At 41.8% G+C, this 21,094-nt stretch overlaps 1 protein-coding gene across 3 annotated transcripts in view; it reads right to left on the bottom strand.

The window, feature by feature from the left end:
- The window catches only part of nrxn3a (neurexin 3a), a 200,104-nt gene extending 179,457 nt beyond the window's left edge, over positions 1 to 20,647 (bottom strand). For 2 of the 3 annotated variants that reach the window (XR_004556265.1, XR_004556266.1), the window contains exons 1-4: positions 8,302 to 8,986; positions 2,658 to 2,678; positions 1,782 to 1,808; positions 850 to 861 (exon numbers count right to left, since the gene is read on the bottom strand). Coding sequence is in view for 1 of the 3 variants with exons in the window: in XM_034134763.1 (XP_033990654.1) it covers positions 850 to 861; positions 1,782 to 1,808; positions 2,658 to 2,678; positions 8,302 to 8,986 (745 nt within the window). In the remaining 2 variants the exon portion in view is untranslated. Of the gene's footprint in view, positions 1 to 849; positions 862 to 1,781; positions 1,809 to 2,657; positions 2,679 to 8,301; positions 9,418 to 20,512 lie in introns of those variants that run through there. The other variant, XM_034134763.1, reaches the window with a different exon arrangement.
- Between the last annotated feature and the right edge of the window lie 447 nt (positions 20,648 to 21,094).

Here is a 21,094-nt window from a genome sequence, read left to right as displayed (position 1 = left end):
CAAAGACCCAGATGCCTCAACAGGCCATATCCAAATCTGTATTTCAAAGATTTCGAGCAAGGAACACCAACATGCAGGGGCGGACTGGCAATCGGGACGAATCCCGATGGGCCGGTACTGAAGTGGGCCGGTCGGACGATGTGGGCCGCAGCCGCTGGGCTAAAATGCTGGTCACATCCTTATGTAAACAAACACGCATGTAAATGGCAATTTATCAAGCTCAGAAAAGTTATCGAGTCCATTTTTATTTATCGTACGATAAGTCAATTTATTGATTATCGCGACAGGCCTAAGTGTTTTGTGAAATGCTGTAGCGTTTTCTGAAATGCTGTAGTGTTTTGTGAAATGTTGTTTTGACTTGCACTTCAGGGCCACCGTACCTTAGTTCATAGATTTGAGGGTTCAAAAAGGTACGTGTCAGTTATTTTGCCAAAAGAAACCCTGTACTGTCCCTGCTTCAGCCAGCCAGTAGCAAGAATGAATAATACATGTTGTGTAAATGTCATCAATGAGTAGAACCCATGGTTTACTGAGGAAACGGTAAGAGAGCTTGTTCTTGTGAAAATTGATGTAAAGTGTCTCACTGCACACACTGTACAGTGTCCTGACACATTCAAACCCACAGGCACAGTTAGAAAGCATAAAAGCCACCCACTCTTTGTTCCATCTCCTTCAATTAAAGTTGGCTTAATTACTTGCCTAATCCAAGAACCCTCGGTGAGAAACCATTACAGAGGAGACACTGAACACAGCAAATAAACACATTACACAGCACTGCTCTCAAAAACTCACAGAGCAAGCGTCGCTTTTCATACAGGTGAAAAAGGAAAGATTTCGAAAAAGCTGTACCTTTGCTTTTAGCTAGAAGAGGAGGAGGAGGCAGGAGAGAACAGAGGATCCACGGCGAGAGAGCCCAGGCAGGGAAGAAGAAGAGGAGATGTAAGTCCAAATACACCAAACGTTTCAATGTATATATTATTACATGTCATGAAGATAAATGCATGTACGACTGTAATGCAACTGACCACCAAACACCTTAAACATCTGCATCAGGCATTACAGAATGTTTGAATGAAACAACAAGGCTGCCCTACGAAGGCCCCGAGCTCTACACAGAGTGTTAACATTTAACCATGTTAACGCTGAAGTAATATCACGTTTACTCTAGCTTGGGAAAAAAACGATATGGGCTGTTTATCAGTCAGTGATGCGTCAGAGCGTCAGTCTGGAGTTTGGAGTTGGACATCTTTTTCAAAGTAGAGGAAAATTGCTTCAATTTCTTTTTTTAATATGAAAGAACATCACAGTTATGCATAGCAGAGTAAATGTTAATTATTACTTTTAATATATGAAATCACCATGGATTTAAAAATAATAAACTGGAGACCAATATGTAGCTTAATAGCTAGTTTTTTCTGTTGTCTCCTTTTGAGTACAGTATTTGAGTAAAGGTACTTTGTTACTCTCCAACACTGTCAGAGGATGAAAAGTGTTCCTCTTGCTGCAGACCGCTGGAACGTTTTGGGATGATTAGTTTCAAATATTTGTACTTGTTGTGGAAAGTGTTACACATTTACACATGGATTGATGATCTTTTCACACAAGAGATAATCCTCCATACCTTCTTTTTATGAGGATAATATATTCATGGCTTTGTAGGGCAGTCAAGTTAAATATTAAAATCCCAATGTATGTAAACCATGCATTTTCACAATCCACACCCACACCAGAGCATCCAGCTCGACACTGCACAAAAACAGCAGATGGAAGGAGAGGCATACCTTGTTCTGCCATCATATGTGCAAGGCCTTGAGAAGTGGAAAGAGGGAGAAAGAGAGGGAAGGGGGAGAAAGACAGAGAACACTTGAGAAAGAGCACACTAAGTTTCAATACTCTGTGGTATTGTGATGATACATGTTTTTCCCAGGAGGCAAAGCATGGCATCAGAACAGGTCACACAGAGCTTTCTTCAGTAGAAACACCAGCATGTTAGTACAAGTGATATTTAACCTCCTTTCTTTCTTGAGTTCAATAACAGAGCTCACATTTTCTGACCTGCTGCAGGGATTTAAATCTGCAATACCTTATATATCGATATATATATTGTAAAATAAATGATGCTTGCCTAAGGTGGGCAAGCATAATTTAAAAAAAGGGCAAAGGTAACAGACATACTGAAAAATCAAGATGTATAAAGCCACTAAACATTCTGTCAAGCTTCCCATGAGGAAAGGAAGCATGAGATCTTAGTCACCTTTACAATGAATACAGCAACAGTTGTTTCTCATCTGTTTTCAGGTATGACTGGCACACTTTTAATTATATCATCACTTTGCTTCTTCTTCTACCCAATAGTAAGATAATGGCAAATAATTGCAGTATCATTTGTTACGTTAAAAAATGTTTAGTTAATCGCCCTTCTTTCAGGCAACAGCTGTTTACATGTTTTCTCATTTCAGAAAACAAACTGTTAACAGCTAAGTCTCAGTGCATCTTATATACCTGAAATGAATTATTTTAAGCTGGTAAGGTTGGAAGTTGCCTCAAAGAGCAGAATCACCAAGCTAATACTGGGTTTTATGGCATATAGGAAATCTGCAGCTACACAAACAATTGATATGGTGTCATGTGTTTAACGTTTTTTCATGTAAACTCACCTGGCCTATTGTTGTTGACCTCTGGAATACAGGGAGACAGAGAAAAGAAGCACACAAAGCCAGCATTAGAAACACTCTTATTACTTGCATGTTGATTATCATGCAAAATAAAATACACGTAATAGTCCATACAGAGGGCTGGCAGTGGGCACAGCCATGTGTATGTTATTCACAATGCAGAAGGTTTCAGCCATGAGCGTGAAAGCTTCAGCAGTCTGGAACTGCCATTCAGTTCCATTGGGTGACAGTCAGAGAGACTTATATCCATGTATTAAAACACTGAAGACACACACTTTAATTAGGCCTACATTTGATCATTTTTATCAGGTTCTGGTTATAAATGATAGAAATAAAACAAAAAAGCAACTAAACCCAAAACATTGTGTGAGGGACTGAACAAACAAAAGAAGAACAGAATAAAGTGCCTGAGTTCCTGTTCACAGTGGCTGAAATGATGTCCAAAGTGATAGATCAAACACCATACTGATAATTGAGTTGTTGCAGCCATGGGGGCCCTAACACTAGATCCTGGATCCGCCTGGAAACAATGAATAACAGCAACACTTTTTGAAATATGACTAACAATTTTTTAAGCTTTTATTTTAGAATAAAGTGGTAGTCAAGTGGACATGTTGATTAAGGGTGGGTGACAGATAAACAGTCTGATATCAAAAAAATATCACCGCCTGAACGGTGCTGCAGAAAAACACTCAGTCAAACAACATCAAGTGGGCTGTCTTGACAGGTCAATTCCCCCACATTGGCGGTGGGGGCCTGAGAGGGCCGCCCATCTGCCAGTGTGCCCGCAGGACACATTTAAATGATGGTATCATTTTTATCTATTTCCACTTTATTTTATGTCAAGGACTGACTTATATTTAGGTCAGTAATCTACCCCTTTTTTTAATTTTAATACAATATACAGAGGATAGGAATCAATACCACACCTGTTTGATAATATAATAGCAAATAACATATGATTAATCATCTACAAATAGTTATCTAATAATGACATGCTGGAATTATTGGATAATTGAAAGGTCGATGTAAAAGAAAAATGATTGCTTATGACATAATTGAGCTCATGTACAATATGGGTAAGATCATTGACCTATGGTGGTTACAGTTAATATATAGGCCATCCCTATTGGCTAGACGTCCTGTAAGGCAGGTTATGTAACCCTTTGTTCAAAAGTCAGGAACATATTCTGCAGAGGCAATAATGTTTCACTGGGGATACATTATTGAGCACAGTTGATATGAATACTACATTTAATTTGCCACTGGACTTTTAATGCCCTTTATTAATAATAAAGATGAATCTTGTGTGTGTGTGTGTGTGTGTGTGTGTGTGTGTGTGTGTGTGTGTGTGTGTGTGTGTGTGTGTGTGTGTGTGTATCAAAAGACAGAGAGAAACTTGCGAACATATACATATTTAATAATGTATCAATCAACAGACTAATCAAACACTCATAGTTAGAACTGGCAGGATTCAGCTGAATACAATTACATCAGGGAGCTCACAACTATGTGTTTCTGTCCTGAACCAAACCAATCTATATCCTCCAGCTCCCCGTGAAAATTTATTCCCGAAAAGAAATCCAAACAGACCATCATTCTTTGGGTTGACTCACCTGCATTTAGAAAACTGTATGTATTCATCGTTGGACACATAATCTAGGTGAGTGTGACTCTCTTTTAATTCAATACCTAAAAAGTGGCGGAGGATAGCGAGGGATTACAGCTCAACGTGGATTACTTAAAGGGATGATTCATCATGTGTTGGATGAAGTGGGAGTGCAGTGATTCATTTCTAAATATTCTCTCTTTCATTAGTGCTGGCTTAGCCGATTGTTTCCTGCACGTCATTTACATGGAAGGTAAATCAGCAAATGGAAGGTGTGTGTAGTACACACACAATCCCCTCAGGATAAAAGCCTTAGTCCATACGGGGCTGAGGGCTCTATTATAACTGTTTTTATCATCAATATTGTAACAACCATAATCTCCTCACTGACCGCTTCCACCAGCAGCCATGTTTCATGTATGAACACTAGGGAGCTCCGGGGGGCTCCTGAAGCCATCTGCTCTGTAGAGTCAAAGGCCTGGGACTGGACTGGTGACAGCATCACGGCACTGACACTTGATGGACAGGAGAATACAAATCCAGAGAGTTTGTGGAGGTAGTTTCTGTGTTAGTACAACTCTTCCTCTACACTCTCATGGTGGTTCCAGTTCCTTCTTTCTGACCTTAGCTGGGAGAATTGCCGACATTTGGCTGTTGACCTGACACAACATAGTGGGATTTGATAGGCTGACTGCAGCATTTGTAGACTTTATTTATGTATTTCTTTTTAGTTTTAGTTCAACATATCTGTCCACCACAATAAAAAAAGGTAAGTTGTTTATTAAGTGACAAAGCACTCTAGTGGCCATTTGAATAAAGACGTTGTTCAGCAAGGGACAACGAGTGACATGTTTTTATGGAAGCAGAAAGTCCTGGAGGATGGATTAACATCATCGTCTTTCATCATGACAACCGCAGGGTAAACAGTGCAAAATGCCGTTAACATTATAAAGAACGTAACCTGCACTGGCATTCATTTGATTTGCTGATGCAGTATAATGCTTGATTATTTTACATTGTCCTTAAACTATTTGCATCCATACCCTCCATTCCAATGCAGGGCCCAATGTGGACTGAACACAGCCTAATGTTTCCTCTTTGAGTAAGCATTTCATTTGAAGCATCTGCTGGAAGTGCTGAGTTTGTTTAGAGGTGAATTAATTACTGAATGAAAGAGTGAAGGCAGTAGAGTTGTGGATGAGTGACTGATAGAAATGTGCTGTAAAGGTAATTCTATGGTTTACTTTGAGAGTCATTTGATGTACAGAATCTCCCATTCTATCAGGTTCAGGTTTTGTTTTAAGCCATGATTTATTCTCTCCTTGTTAAAAAAGGTAGAGCAAGGGTTCAAAATGAAGGCAATCCACCAATCTGTATCAGCCAGCCTCATTAAGCACATCATCTATCCCTTAACAATCAGCAAAGCAGATCCTCTCAGGGCTGCTGGAGTTCCGGGCTTCCACTCACCGATCAGTGCCTGGCAGGAGGCAGAGAGAGAGGAGAGCCTGACGTAAATCAACTCTGGGAACACATCCCTACGTGAGCGCTCTACATCAAGGTTGGGAAAGGCAGCCTATCAACCTACAAGGGTCACCAACACGCCTGCATCACAGCGCCGAGGAGGGACGAGTGTGTGTGGGAGTTTTAGGTAGAAAACTTTGAGAGGAAGAGGAAGTCACATGTAGAACAGATCTTAATGTGGTGGAGGAAAATATTTGTATTTAAAATGTTTGTATTTAGAACAATCATGGTATACTGTCGAAAGATTAGCTGGGGATATTTTGCTCGGGATATTGGTGGTCCCGTGAGGATGATGCCTAATGATCTAGGGTCCTTGATTTTGGAGCACACGTGTATTATTTTCTTTAGAGCGATACTTTATATATTTGAAGTCCCACTATTGGAAAGACTAAGCAAAGCTTAACCATTAGTGTGTCATCAGTTCTGTCCTGCACTTTGTTATTGTGGGGTGTACGCTACCCTCCTTTTAGACTTCAGGCCTTTCAGTGTGGATCGCCAGTAATGTCAGCCACTAATGTCATGAGCTCATGATATTTTCCTCTTTTATTAGCTGGCAGTGTTTCTTATAGGAAGTATCAGTATTTCCAGAAGCTCTCCGGATAAGAAGGAGAATATTGGTACTGCTTCCCCTTCCCAGCTGGTGCTGTAGAACACCAGGAGAACTCTCACTGCTGTGACAGTAGAGGGCTCAGCCAGAGAAGTCTAACAAAAGAACACAGCGTAATTCAAAAAGAGTGTTCTCTAACACACAAAGAAAAATAAGATGTGTGAGGTTGTACTCAATCACAAATATCTCGACCTGTGGAGCCCACCTTGTCAGTGAAAGGCCACCGAGGCAATCACCTGAGAAAAGCAAAGCATTTTCCACCAATAGAGAAGGAGAAAAACAAACCCCTTCACCCCCACCCTTCCCTATAATTCAAACACAGGCACTGATAGATACAAAAAAAAACAGTGTCCCCGGCCTTTGGCTGCGTGCCGGGGACTTGGCATCGGCCCAAATGAGATGTAAATTACATATTTGTGCCAGGTTAAAAAAGAAAGTCGAAGATGCTGGGAATAAATAGCTAAACAAATATATTTAAACAAATGACCTCTGATCTGAGTTAATTAAATGGAAAAGACGACTCTCTCATCTAAATTGTATTGATTATCTCATAAGGAGTGAGGTAATTGTCTACTCTTCAGCTGCTGGTTTGGAAAGGCTGAAGAATGTGTATTGATTGTGAATAACTAAGAAGATAACAGTTTTATTAACGCACAGATAAGGAGCAGATGGATTCCTGCACCCTTTCCATGTGCTGACTGCATGTTCACCACCACAAAACAGCCATCATCACTGTTCTGTGCTCAGGATTCATTATTATTATTAAAGCAAGTGAAAGTGCATTTCATTTGACCAGCAGAGAGGAAGTCTGGGGGAAATGAGTAAAGGGATTTCTTTTAATCGAAATCAATTTTGGTCTCAGTAAAGCCGGCTGCAGAGTGATTGAAACACTGCTCTAGCAAAATTCTCAGCACAAAAGGATGCGATACAAAACACCTGCCATCTTGTGATTTGGTGAAGAAAGGGGCCCAGGAGGCCCCATTCTCTCTATAGGCGTCCTTATCACTGCCTGCAGGACCCATGCTATTAACCTGTGCTTCACTGGCAAACTGTGCTTAGATAAGCTTTCTGATTTTACAGCCAAGACCCACACACAAGCACCCGCACACACACACACACACACCCACACCCACACCCACACCCACACACACACACACACACACACACACACACAAGCACCCGCACACACACACACACACACACATACACACACACACACACACGCACACACACACACACACACACACACACACACACACACACACACACACACACACACACACATCGGGATAATAGTAATCATTGCGAGAGCCAATCAGGCCCACAGAGTGCGCAACCTCACAGCTCATGATAGACGGGTAATATCAGTAACGATGGTGAGACTAGAGAGATCAAATGTTGAGTAATGTGGAGAACACTGAAAGGTGAAGATGTTAATGTTTGTCTTTAACATTTATGTAGGGTAACTTGACAAAGTGATTGACACTGGACAAGTTCAAATCAGATGAATTACTGTACAACAACAACAACAACAACAACAACAACAAAACAATAACTAAATGGGTTTTTATCCAAGCGTGACTGGTGCAGCTCTCCAAATGTGAACTAACACTCAATGAAGCAAGCTCTTCTTTTTGATTTTGCTTTAACTGGCTTTGTACTCAAATCTCTGAATCATTGGCCACATCTCTAATTTGTTCAGCCTCTCAAATCAAGCCTCTCGGAAGGCAATTTTGGCAAAATGCCCACAGATGAAATTGCAACGATTAAAAGTTTAAAATGGAAAACAAAAAGAAATGTAGCTAAATTCAAAGTTAAAGTAAATGAGTGTGTTTCATAGTTGGAGTGCTGCCAGGGGGAATGAGAGCTGGGTCAGACTTTAAAGTTACCTTCAATGCAGAAGCGGCCCCTGTATTCGGTTTTGGAGCAGTCACATACAGGCTCCCCATCCACCACTGAGCATGTACCGCCATTCTCACACGGGTTCACCGTGCACCACCCCTCCGACTCCAGGGGCACCTTAAGGCTTCCCAGGAACAGGGGCTGTGAAATGCCATATTTGAGGTCTGTTATTGTGCCCCTGAAGGGCTGCATGTTTCGCACCGTAGGCAGTGTGAGCGCACCGTTGCGGATATCCTGAGGCACTCCACCCAGGAACAGATCACTGACTATCTTCATGAACACACGCTGAGGCCGCACCTCGTCTGCTTTGGCCTGGCCGTCCAGGACCAGCACTGTGCGCAGGTTATACCTGCTCAGAGAGGCGAAGTGCCAGCTGCCGTCGTCCACCCGTCTGTTGGACACCACTGTGGTCTCGGCACAGTCGATGCTGAATCCCAGCTGCAGCCTGCCCTCCACCACAGACAGCTGCAGATAGTCACAGTAGCCTCCATCGTCAAAGTACAGCAGCAGCGCCTCCGAAGCCTCCATCTTAAACTGGAAGCTGAGGTCACCACGGGTGCTGGCATCCCAGCGGAGGTAGCGTGCCCACTGACCTGGTGTGCCTAAAAATTCCAGTCCCAAACATGTGCTGAGAAACACCTGCAGCCGGATAGAAAACCCTACGAGACCCATTGCTGCAGAGAAAGTATTAATCCAAGAAGATGTCTGAAGGGGGTGCAGTCAGATTGAAATCTTCGGATGGTTCCACAGGTTCATTCACAATATGTGCAGATATATATTCTGATAAATATTTCTTACAAAAATATGTTTTAAAAGGGGAAAGGGCAGTAGCAGGTGAACAGTCGTTGTGGTTAACAGTCTTAGGTTTACATCAGTAAATTGTCTAGTAGTTGCAAGGCAGTGGTCATATGGAGGAATAGTTGGTGTTCTCCTTAGAGTTGATGCTTTTATTACTACTAATAGTTGTTTATGCTTTAGGACAGATGTTATCAAAACTCATGGTGTAAGGTTTGATGGAAAGGACCTTTATGGATAACAGGGCAGGTGGAAGTTCCCCCTTGATGTTGTCTGGTAGGATCCACTGTCCTCTTCTGGTTCCATCACTGTCAGAAAAAGAGAGGCAGAGCGTTACAACAGGTCATTCAGCACTAAGAGCACAACACACATCCTAGGTGTATTTTGCATCTATCTTATAAAAACAGCACATTTTATGTATGTATTCAATCTTAAGACGTTACTTTACAAAAAGGTGCTCTGAGAGAAGAAAAAGCTTCAGCAGCTACATTAATACAAATCACTAGGGATGCTCCGATCGATCGGTCACCGATCGAGATCTGCCGATACTCACTCTCTACCAATCGATCGGTGCTCTCTAAACATGCCGATCGCGAGGGCCGATCGCATGACGTAAAATACATGACACTTTTCTCTGTGCGCGGCAAAACAAGCTCGCCAAAATGGCTTCACTAGTCTGGCAGTATTTTAAGGTGTCCGAAAAAGACAATAAAATAGCGGTGCAACGTGTGTGAAGCAGAAATCCTGCAGCTCCACCCGCTGTGACGGACCTGTGAGCAGAGCAGAACACAAGAGTTAGACCTAACACACTTAGCTATTTGATCTACCTCTGGAACAAGCTAAACTAGTTATAAATATATTTATTCTTCACTGTCGGGTCACTCATTACTGGATCAGTGAGCTGCATGAGATACTGACGGGCTGTCAGGAGAGAGAGAGAGAGAGAGAGAGAGAGAGAGAGAGAGAGAGAGAGAGAGAGAGAGAGAGAGAGAGAGAGAGAGAGAGGGAGAGAGGAAAAGAGAGCGCTTCAGCTCATTTCTCCCGTGTTATTATCGAAAGTTAATATAAACTTGAATAATGTACATAATTTGAATGTAATAATTAAGTTGATTGTTGTTTGTTGAAGCTCCAGTGAATGAGCCCCATTAGCTGAGTTTTAAACATCACTTTAAATGGAAGATTTAAAGTGATGTTTAAATCTTCCATTTAGGCCCCGCCCACTCGATCGGATCGGCGATCGGTATCGGCCGATACTGATTCCGGCGATCGGCGATCGGCCCCAAAATCGGCGATCGGAGCATCCCTACAAATCACCAATGGTATAGGTACATGGTATAAGTACAAGTAAAGGTACTTTAGTTAAGAAAATATGCTAATACAATTAATGATGATATCATGTAGATTGAACTATCCAGCAGTTTAATTACTTACAATGAGCTCCACTTTGAGAGTTTACTGCGAGACCCAAAATCATGAGACCAATCTACCTGCGTCTGTAAAAAGGAGTTCAACCTAGCACAGCAAAATTCTGGCTGAACATTAAAGCAAATGTATTAATATTCTAACATTGTGTACATGATACTTGAACAGAAGCCCTTTTCCTGCAGAACTTGTACTTTTAATTATATTATTCATATATATTTGATAATATTTGTAATATTACTTGCTTAGAGAAGATTGACATTGTAAAAGTATAACTTCTTTCTTATAGTTAGTCCATTTTAATAGTAATGTCCCAATCACCTGAAAACCATCTCATATTCTTTTTTTTTTATTATAGTAAATAGTTTATTATAATAAATATCTAAATATTATAATTAGAGGAATTTATTAGACGTGAAATTTTGACGTGAAAAACATTGGTATTAATAAAATTGGTATCTTTTCGTATTTATTGGACTAACAAGACTAGAACATGGGTAATACTGGAATCAGCCTTTGAAATGTCTAACAATGTTAAATGTACATTGGGTGCTGACAGCTCTAATGAATGGCACAAGAGACTCACATTACACAAAATAATGTTCTTGTAATGAGGACAACATGGCTGTTTTATAACCCAAATTGACCATACAGTGTCAGAGAGTTAAAAGCTCACATGTTCTGTTGGCAGTCACCAACCCTTATTACACTTGCTTTGTGATATTGCTAGTTTGCTACACTTGTCCTCCTCCACAAACGTTGTTTGGAGATATCGGTCATCTGCTGAGTAAATGAGCTTCATTATTCTCATGGTAGTGCATGACTATCAGTCGGCCGGGGACAGATTTCTGCTGGATCCTGGTAAATACTCAGAGAAACAGAGGAACAAACATCCAATCACACAAATGATCAACAGTTCACATGAACTTTCAATCTGCAGTTCCACCTAAAAAAGAAAATGAATCTTGTGTATGTAAAATAAATGACCCTTTCATTTATTTAGCTTTCAATACAGTAGAAAACACTAATTTATGACCTTACCTGTGACCTAATATTTTCATTGCCATATCTACACTGTAGCTAATATGCACATGACAATAAAGCTTGAATCTTGAATCTAACGGACCGTCCACACAGCAGCGTTAAAAAATCTTGGAGCGCTTCTGCCCATTCACTTTGAATGGGGTGACGTCACTTTCCCTCACTTTTCGCCGAACTGCATTGTGGGCAGGCGAGCGGAGATTTTCAGGATTTTCAGGATTCAAAGTTGAGCAATGTTCAACTTTTGAAGCTGAGGTGGAAGCGTCAGCCAATCAAATCCTGTTTATGCAAATCTGACAGTTCAAGCTCTAGCCAATCAAACCGCGTGTATGCTGGGAGAGATATACCGCAGGTCATTTCCTCATATTCCAAAAAATGGAGGAGAAATTAGCGGTAGGGAATCACCCGGTGCTTTATGACCAGTCCCTATTTACCTACCGGGATATAAACCGGAGGAGCCAGGCATGGAGGGAGGTGGCAGAGACAGTGGTATGTTTTCGCCTGTTTGGGGAGTTTATATCCAGTTTACTTCGGGCTTTTTGCTTCGTATGTCGGGGGCGGGAGATTCATGTGATTGGTTGTTGGTGCCTTGCTCGCAAAAAATCCCCAAGCTTCAGATACGCCCACCTCCAAGATTTTTTTAACGCTGCTGTGTGGACGGGCCGTAACTGTGGAGGTACAGTTAGTGTTCTCATCACAGTTCTGTGGGAGACAGGCTAAAACGGTTCTCACAACTACGATAAACTATCCATTGCAATTCATGGATATTCTCTCGCATTACGGGCTACTCTTATTTTCACACAGTGACACTGGCATTTTTTTGGCAATATTCGAATATTTGAGTAAAACGCTTCAAGATTGTGTGACATCGGGGTACTAAAAAAGTGGTCTTTTCATCTACAGACTTTACTTTGGACACGCTATTAGCATCATCCAGAGATATTTCCCTGACCTGGCCTGTTAAATGCTTAGTTACTTTGACACTGAACCAGTCAACTCAACCAAAATATATTTGTATGAAACAAACAGTTCTTTAAAAAGTGGTTAACAAAATTCCTACAAGTTTTTTCCCTTGTGACATTTTAGATGAGCCTTAAAGCTTAAAGACAGAACTCTCAACATCTCGTCTATTAAGTGTTAGTGAGAAAATCAGACTTGCACATCCTCTTTAGGTAAGTCTGACCTGACTTTGGCCAATTGCAGCTCATTTCAAAGAAAGTGACAGGTGACTGGCCAATCACAGGTATTTTCGTAGAGCGTTTGGCTGTTCGACGAATACGGATGCATGTGCTCATCCCTTCAGGTGAAAGCCTCTGCAACAGGTGAAGAAACCATTACAGCTTTGGCGACAACTGCTTACACTACAAATCAACCAAAAATAGGAGGATAGATCTTTGAAAAAAACAACAATGTTGTACAACAATGTATCCATGCATTTCAGTGATGTCGTGTTCGAAATGTAGTCACTTAGACGCCTGCGTTATTTGACTAGTGGCAGGTTGTTGGGTACAGCTGAACTGTTAGGCTCACCCTTACCTTTCACATGGTCGCATTGTGTTTGCTGTCATTTGAAGGTCTTAATAACAATATTGTGTATAGCTGACTGAGGCTAGAATGTTGTATTTTATAGTACATGGGATTTATTGTATTGTTTTTTAGTATGGTATCGAATTGTTATCAAGAATCATGAAATTGTATTGGATTGGTATCAACTGCTACATTTCTGAGAGGGGTCTGCCTGCAGGCCTCCACTCTCAGGACAGTTCCAGTGCAGGCTCCACTCTCAGGACACCTCCACTCTCAGTACAGGAAGTGCCGATTCTGACGAACACGTTTTTTTCCCTGCCTCCCGAAGGACTCGTCTGATGGAAGTTTTCAAATCACAATGGAGACTCATCACGGAGGTGATGAGTCCGCTCACCATGCACTTTGGGTCGGCCTTGGTCAAGCCCTTTTGACCCCCCCAGCCTGGTTCTCGTAAGAGTTGACTTAGCCATTTTTCGCTCAAATGACACCATGGAGGAATGTAACGGGAGTTGACAGGGGACTCTGCTCGCCTCACGAGTGCCTATTTTTTTTCACTTTTCCCCCTATTTTTCCCGGTTTTATTAATTTGTCTTTTTTTGGCTATTTCACCCGGTTCCTTCTACCGGGGACACTGCCCGGTCTCGGGTGTCCCCCCACGGCCTGTGTCCAGCCGTTTCCCCCCACCACTCATCCATATATTAATGGATTTTGACCATTTCTGTTGCATTTTTCTCCTCTCACTGATCGAATGGCAAACGCAACCCACCATCGCGTTTTGCCGGCACTAGGAGCTCTGGCGGTCGGTTCCTCCGAACTGCGGGTTCGACTGATGGCTGGGAGGGTGTGCTGCATTGGGGTGGGGGACTTCCCCCACTCTGCGTGTCTCTTCCTTCCCGGGCCGGCCGATATGAAGCATGACCAAGACGCACCGTCTGACTCAGGGGTCTCACCACGGGTCCCGCAGCGGGGTGGAGGTTCCCGGCTGGAACCTCCCCACCTCCGCCGCGGTGCACCCGGTTGTCTAGCGGGTGTAACTCAAATACAAGATGTCGTTATTTATATATATAAATATATATATCTATATATATATATATATATAGATATAATAAGTGTCAGATTTTATTTTGTATTTGCGTGCATTTCCTGTTCGGAAAGTGGCGCTGTACTGATAGTGGCGATTTTATTTTGTAATTCTTAGCGTGCACTTCCTGTCCTGAGAGTGGAGGTGTCCTCAGAGTGGAGGTGTCCTGAGACTGGCGCCTGCATGCAGGCTCCCATGACATTTATGCTTTTGTGACATCCCTTATCACTGTATGAACCATGTCACAGAATTTTTTGTTTTCTTTACAATTCACACGGGCTGCTTCTAAATTAAGCCTGATGCTAATAGATTGACCTCCAACATAACGCTAAAAAGATTTTACACTTGCTTGATCTTTTTTTTTGTCGTCGAGAAACACAGTTGTCAAATAAATTATGAAGTAGAACAAATGAAATGACTAATCATCTGTTTCGTCCGACTACATCAAACGACACGACATTTAAACAAACTGAAAGCAGGTACGGTGCATCTGCAGGGGGACCCTCCAATAAAACATGAGGCCTGTTATAAACCTATAAAGCCTACAGCCTGCAGTCAGAGTTAACAGGTCGGAAGTGGTTATCAACATGATCTGTTACCATGCTTCTTCAAAAAGGACTGGTACCGTTTTCTTGAAAGGGCCGTATTTGGTGTGTCATTCCACTATTCAATCGCACAAAATGGACCGTGTGTCACCCACAAAGAATATAAAAACATAAAATGTTATTTTATTTTATTTGATTAACTAAAATCTGTGATAAATACCTAACTATACTTATCCCTTTTCTCATTTGTATGAATGTAAATGAGTTGCAATGCAAGCAGAGTAAAATGGACTTAGGCAAACCAACCATAATAACATAATCCAAAAGCATTAATGTTATGTTACTCTTGGAAATGACACAATAACTGTACAATAACACTCAGTCTAGACACCCAACTCATTATTTGCCTTGTGTTCTGCCGACATTGGGACCTTGTGCTCATGACCCAGTTTATGTAACTTTAACCAGGCTAATGTAACTAAATTGACTTTTATTTGTTGCATCATGTCCACCATTGGCTCAATGTTCCGTTTGTTTTCAGAATGTAACCATTGTGAAGAAAAATCACAGTCTGGTCAAATAATGATATCCATGTTGTAACTGTGAGTCAAAACCTCAAGTTAACTTTGACTGCTTTTATAGCATTATCAAAATTGACATTCCATTTCAATAGGTTTTGGATATGTCCCTAGCAACGCTGACATTAAGAGTCAATAATCAGAAAGAAAAAAAATGATAAGGCAATGCAGCTGTTTGGGACAGCCATTGTCACACTGTGCAAACTACATGACTGCATCATGCTGTACCACTAAAGAAAGCAATTTCATCAATTTTTCTATATTTAACTGATGTAATTCGTTCAATTCTTACCATAAATCAGGCAGGTCTTCTTACTTCAAAATGTTATGTATATTTTTGTATTATTTAAAAGAAGCCTATATTCTCTTTGACATTTTTGTTATTTATTCCATTTTACAACTGTGCTCAGAATAGCGGAAAAATGGCCCGATATATCAGCTTTCTGTAGCTTCAGTGGAAAATAATACAAGCCTTAGCCTTTAAAAAAATCATATCAGCCCAGATAGATTACAGATAAATCAAAACTTTAATGTTGAAAAATGCTTTGGCAATTACCAAAACAATTTTTTTTCTTCTTTTTGATATTGTTCGAGTTGTTGGTGTTCCTCAGCAGGCAAATACATGTTTAACCAAAGTCCCTCTGCTTTGACGTAACACTTATTAATAACATTAGCATTATCTGCCCATTGCTGCCAGCTCATTAGATATAAATCCACACTTCATTCACTAGAGAGTATAAATACTGCATCATGTTTACATGAAGACTTGTTCTGTCATCATTTGCAGATAGTGTGTGTGTGTGCGTGCGTGCGTGTGTGTGTGTGTCTTTTGTTGCAGTGTCGGGAGCATCAGGGGTTCAAAGGCTAAACGGCATGGATCATTGTTCGGTGTGAAAGGCTCCTTTGACCAACCCCACAGGGACGAGTCCACACACACACACTGACAAAAGGCAGCAGCACTCTGTATCCTATTAACAACACACGCACTGGGACAGAGATGTGTGTGTAAATGCAAATAAAGCAGCCAACCAGTAGGCCCTTTGAGTTTAAATGGATGCCACTTACAAGTAATTTTACAGCAGGTGCCCTGATCACACTCGTCCCACAACACACACACACACACACACACACACACACACACACACACACACACACACACACACACACACACACACACACACACACACACACACACACACACACACACACACACACACAACACACAACACACACACACACACACACACACACACACAGTGAGGCTGTCCAGACGCAGTCACAAAATGTCCTCTCAGCCTGCAGATGATATCTGAGGCTGCTTTTCTCCTGATTGTATGGCTCAGTGTGAGGCCCTGGAAATAAGCATCTCACAAACATTCAGACAGGGGCCATTTTCTTCTGTTGCTGCAGTGGTACACTCCATAAACATTGGAGCAGGTTGTGCTACATGGAAGTTGAGGGGGGGAGAGACAGCAGAGGGAGAGACAGAGAGAGCGATGTTCCACCTCATCCACTCCCACTCATGCATCGCATGAAACACCCCAGCGCCACTCTTCCTCTGCCCTCTTCATCACGTTGCAAACGCACACCAGTCAGAGACACACCTCCCCACCCTCTCAGCTGCCAGCACCATGTTTGCCTTGTTTCCTCTAAAAGCACCAGGGCTGCTCCATCATGCACAGCCTGCTGATGTCCTTTGGTTTCCCTTTATCAATAGGCTGTACAGCAAAGGCTCAACCTAATAGAGACATGGCCTATAAAGATACAGACAGGAATGCAATATGGACAAATATCTAGGATATTATGTACCAATGTACATAACCACATATTTTAAGACATTGGACAATTCTAATGTCTTAAAATATGTGGTTAGACAAAAACACCTCAGCAACTCCCAGGTAAGACAAGATGACATTGATCATTATAGGGACAGTAATACAGAGACTGATTTATCAATTCAAAATATACAAATATATTATAATAGGGTTAATATTCTTATGCATTATGATTATAACTTCCTCCAAAAAAAAAAATGTTTGTTTCCAATTTTTCCTGTGTACATTATGTGTTCACAGGACATATACAATTAATTATACAATGAATAAAATGGGAAGTTAAATAAAGTGAGGGATGTAGGATACTGTGTGTGTGTGTGTGTGTGTGTGTGTGTGTGTGTGTGTGTGTGTGTGTGTGTGTGTGTGTGTGTGTGTGTGTGTGTGTGTGTGTGTGTGTGTGTGTGCGTGCGCACAGTGTTCTCAGCATCTCTGCTGGACACGCCTTCTCTGGGCTCTGGTTCTGCTGCAGCACCCTTCACAGCATTACATCACCAGTTAGAGCACCAGGTCCAGCACCGCCTCACACACGCGCACACACACGCAAGCCTGCACTTCGCAAACCAGCGTACCACACTAATGTCTACATACACACCTGCCCGGTGCTAGACGCACACTCACAGTATACACCATCAAAAATAACACCTCAGTGACACGCGCACACATGACTGCAGAACCACACAAATATTAAACATGCATATTAACTACCAAAGCATAAATAAACGACTCTCATCTCATCTCACACACACACACACACACACACACACACACACACACACACACACACACAGTCAGCGAACACACCCATAAATATCTTCGCATCTCCTCACCAACAGCAGTTTATACAAAATCACACTCCCTTTCTCATCGTGACAATTTTTCCATGTATGACTAATTTGTTTTTTATTCACAGTTTATTTTTACTCGTCGTGCTTTGTGGCACTACTCGAATTGTTTATTAGAAGAACTGAAACGTCAATGATGCCTCGGCATGCTAAGGCCCGACACATCTGAAATAATTGCATTTTATTTATATTTGAACAACTGATCTAAAAGGGTGTCTACAGAGATGGCACAGCACATTTCTCGGTGCGGCTGGATAATATTAATGACCAATGTCAACGAGCAATGTCACACACTATTGCACCTGAATAAAAGATAAATAGCGAAAAAGACGTGGGGGAGACACACCGTCTGAACGCAGAAAAACGAGCACATTAGAAAAAAAGAGCATTCTCTAAAATCCTGCGTAATATCTGCCTCTCCCCGCCCAGAGGGATTACTGTTACCTTGAGAGCCCTTGGCTTTTTGCGCCTGATTTGTCAGCGCACTTAATCGGCTGCCAACCAGAACAAAAAAAAAGAGGACAGCCAAATTATCCCAAACAGCCTCCATCTACCCCAGCACCCCCAGCATTAAAATAGAGAGGAAAGAAAACTGAGAAGGAAACTAAGAAGGAAATTAAACCGAGGACTGGTTTCTGGTTTCATTGAGTAAAATTATATAATAAGTATGATGCATTCAATATAGAATGACAATATTCATAGTTTAATATTTGTCAATTGCAATCACACATTTCAATCATTTTGAACCGAGTCGGGTTACTTTCAATTGTGAGCCATGCGCACAAAGCTTTTCTTCAAGGGAGGGGAAAATACACATATAAATGATTTGAAATAAACGAAACATTTGAGATGAAATATTTTTCGTTATTTGATGATGGGAATGCATGTTTGGAACAGTGAAGGAGCAGGTGATGGAGCACCTTTGGGCCTGAGCAGGAGAAACAGACGCAGTCTCGGGCGGGTCACGCCCATTATGAAGCTCGTTTTGGAAAAAGCCTGATTAGGAATTGGCCCTGCTTAAATGTACAAGAATCATCTAATCCTATTAACTCTTTAAATCCGACACATCGAAATGTGGGCTGAATCGATGAATGAAACATATAATCGTCATCCTCTTGCTTTTGTGAATTCCAACGAATTTAGTCTCGCACATCAGTTAAACTGGAGCTGCTGATCATGTATGAGTGTGAGATATTACAGGAAAGGATGCATGAAGAAGGAAGGCCCGACACATACTGCTGATCAGCTGCAGATTGTGGATTTCTATGGCGCACTGCATAAGGCCTCATATTTTCCTACAATAAAAAAAGCCAAACCTGATGTATAATTTGGACATTCTGCATTCGTCGCAATGTAAATGACAAACAAAAAAGGCAGTGCTCATTTTAATGAAAATACTTCACTGTAGATAGATTTGAGCCTGATCTACAAAACAGGCCTAGACTGTGGCTTTTCGGAAAATAATTTTAAATTGAAAAGGAGTCTTCCTCTTTGCGTGCAGCGGTAGAAATGCAGTTTTTTGGAGAGAGCCCTCACATCTCAGTCCTCCCTGCGGACGCCATTTGATCCACCAGGGAACCGAAGTCATAAAAAACATCAGAATCATCTTTTCACTAAAATGTGATTTCCTCTCCACATACACAACGTATAATAAGCTAATTAACGTGAAAATATAATCGTTATTTTTAGGATTTGATTCATTTATTATAATGATCTGAAATAAAATAAAAACGTGCCACCCGTTTGATTAATCCGGTAAATATGATCTGAGTAAACATGTTGGAAGGGGATGGTTATTCCATGCTGATGTCCACCTCCGTTAACACATAAGGTCATGTAACAAACTGCATGTACTTCTCCTATTACATCACAATATGCATCCATATTGAAAGAGTTTATTAACCGCGTTGGCTTGTTTGCAGAGGGATGCGTCGCGTGCATTAGTTTCACATTTTAACATGAAGCTGCAGAGAACAATGCGCGGACACCGGACACCTGGCGTGCGTGATCTATAATTCATCATTCTAAAAACCAGGTAAACAAAATCTGTTTGGATCGTGGTTGAAGAGCCTTTTTTAGGGCCACTATTCCAATTTGATACACACGCGCGCTTTAAACGCTCTGTGCACGTGTTTGCAAGATGATAAATACAAATAAAATGAATCTTTCATATAGTAAACATCGCCTCTGGGGATCGGAGAGGTCGTGTGTAATTCGATACCCGCCTGTCACGCTGCATCTGCTCCGCGGGGGGAATTCACAGGCCAACATGGAAGAAATTCCCATTTTGAATCCACACACGCCGCTGTTCCTTCAAGGAGACTCAGCGCGCCTCCATCTCCACATATTCACGGTTCCGGTGCGCACAAGCTGGAAACGTCCTTTACAAAGTGGCAAGTTCCGCGATACCTGTGCGCCAGGAGTGGAGCCTCACATTTCCTCTGGCACCTGCTCCTGTTTCACTACGCTGAACTCACACAGTTCTCTACACAACAACATGAACAGGTTGGAGGAAAATACGACGCTACTGACCTTAGTTACAAACATCGCCAAGAGTATCCAACTGCTAAAAATCCAGCTTTAAACTCAAAGGAGCCGCAGTTTTTAAAATCCAAGATCCGTTCCAAAGCAGACGTATTCGTGCCGGTGCGCAGCGGCGGGGTTGGGGGGGGGGGGCACCAGGCCGTACCAGGCTGATCTATCCTTCCTCTCAGGTGCGTCTACCACGGTGCATCATCCGCACAAAAGCCGCTGTTAGCTCGGTGCGGATGGCAGCGGCTTCAGGCGAGAGGCGCATGCACGCACACAAACGCGCACCACGCGCCACTCGGGTCCGCCCTCAGCAAGCGCCATTTAAAGGCATACAGGCACGTAAGCGGCCATCACACACACACACACACACACACACACACACACACACACACACACACACACACACACACACACACACACACACACACACACACACACACACACACACACACACACACACACACACACCGCTCCCTTCACACAGATGATATCAGAATCAGATAATAAGATTAAATATTATTATTAAAAAAGTAATAATTATAATACTTCCAAGCTGTAACAACCAATATATGTATATATATA

This window comes from Trematomus bernacchii, unplaced genomic scaffold (genome assembly GCF_902827165.1).
Source record: "Trematomus bernacchii unplaced genomic scaffold, fTreBer1.1, whole genome shotgun sequence".
NCBI classification, from domain to species: domain Eukaryota; kingdom Metazoa; phylum Chordata; class Actinopteri; order Perciformes; family Nototheniidae; genus Trematomus; species Trematomus bernacchii.
Note: the sequence above shows the minus strand (reverse complement) of the source record. Positions and strands in the feature narration are given on the sequence as shown.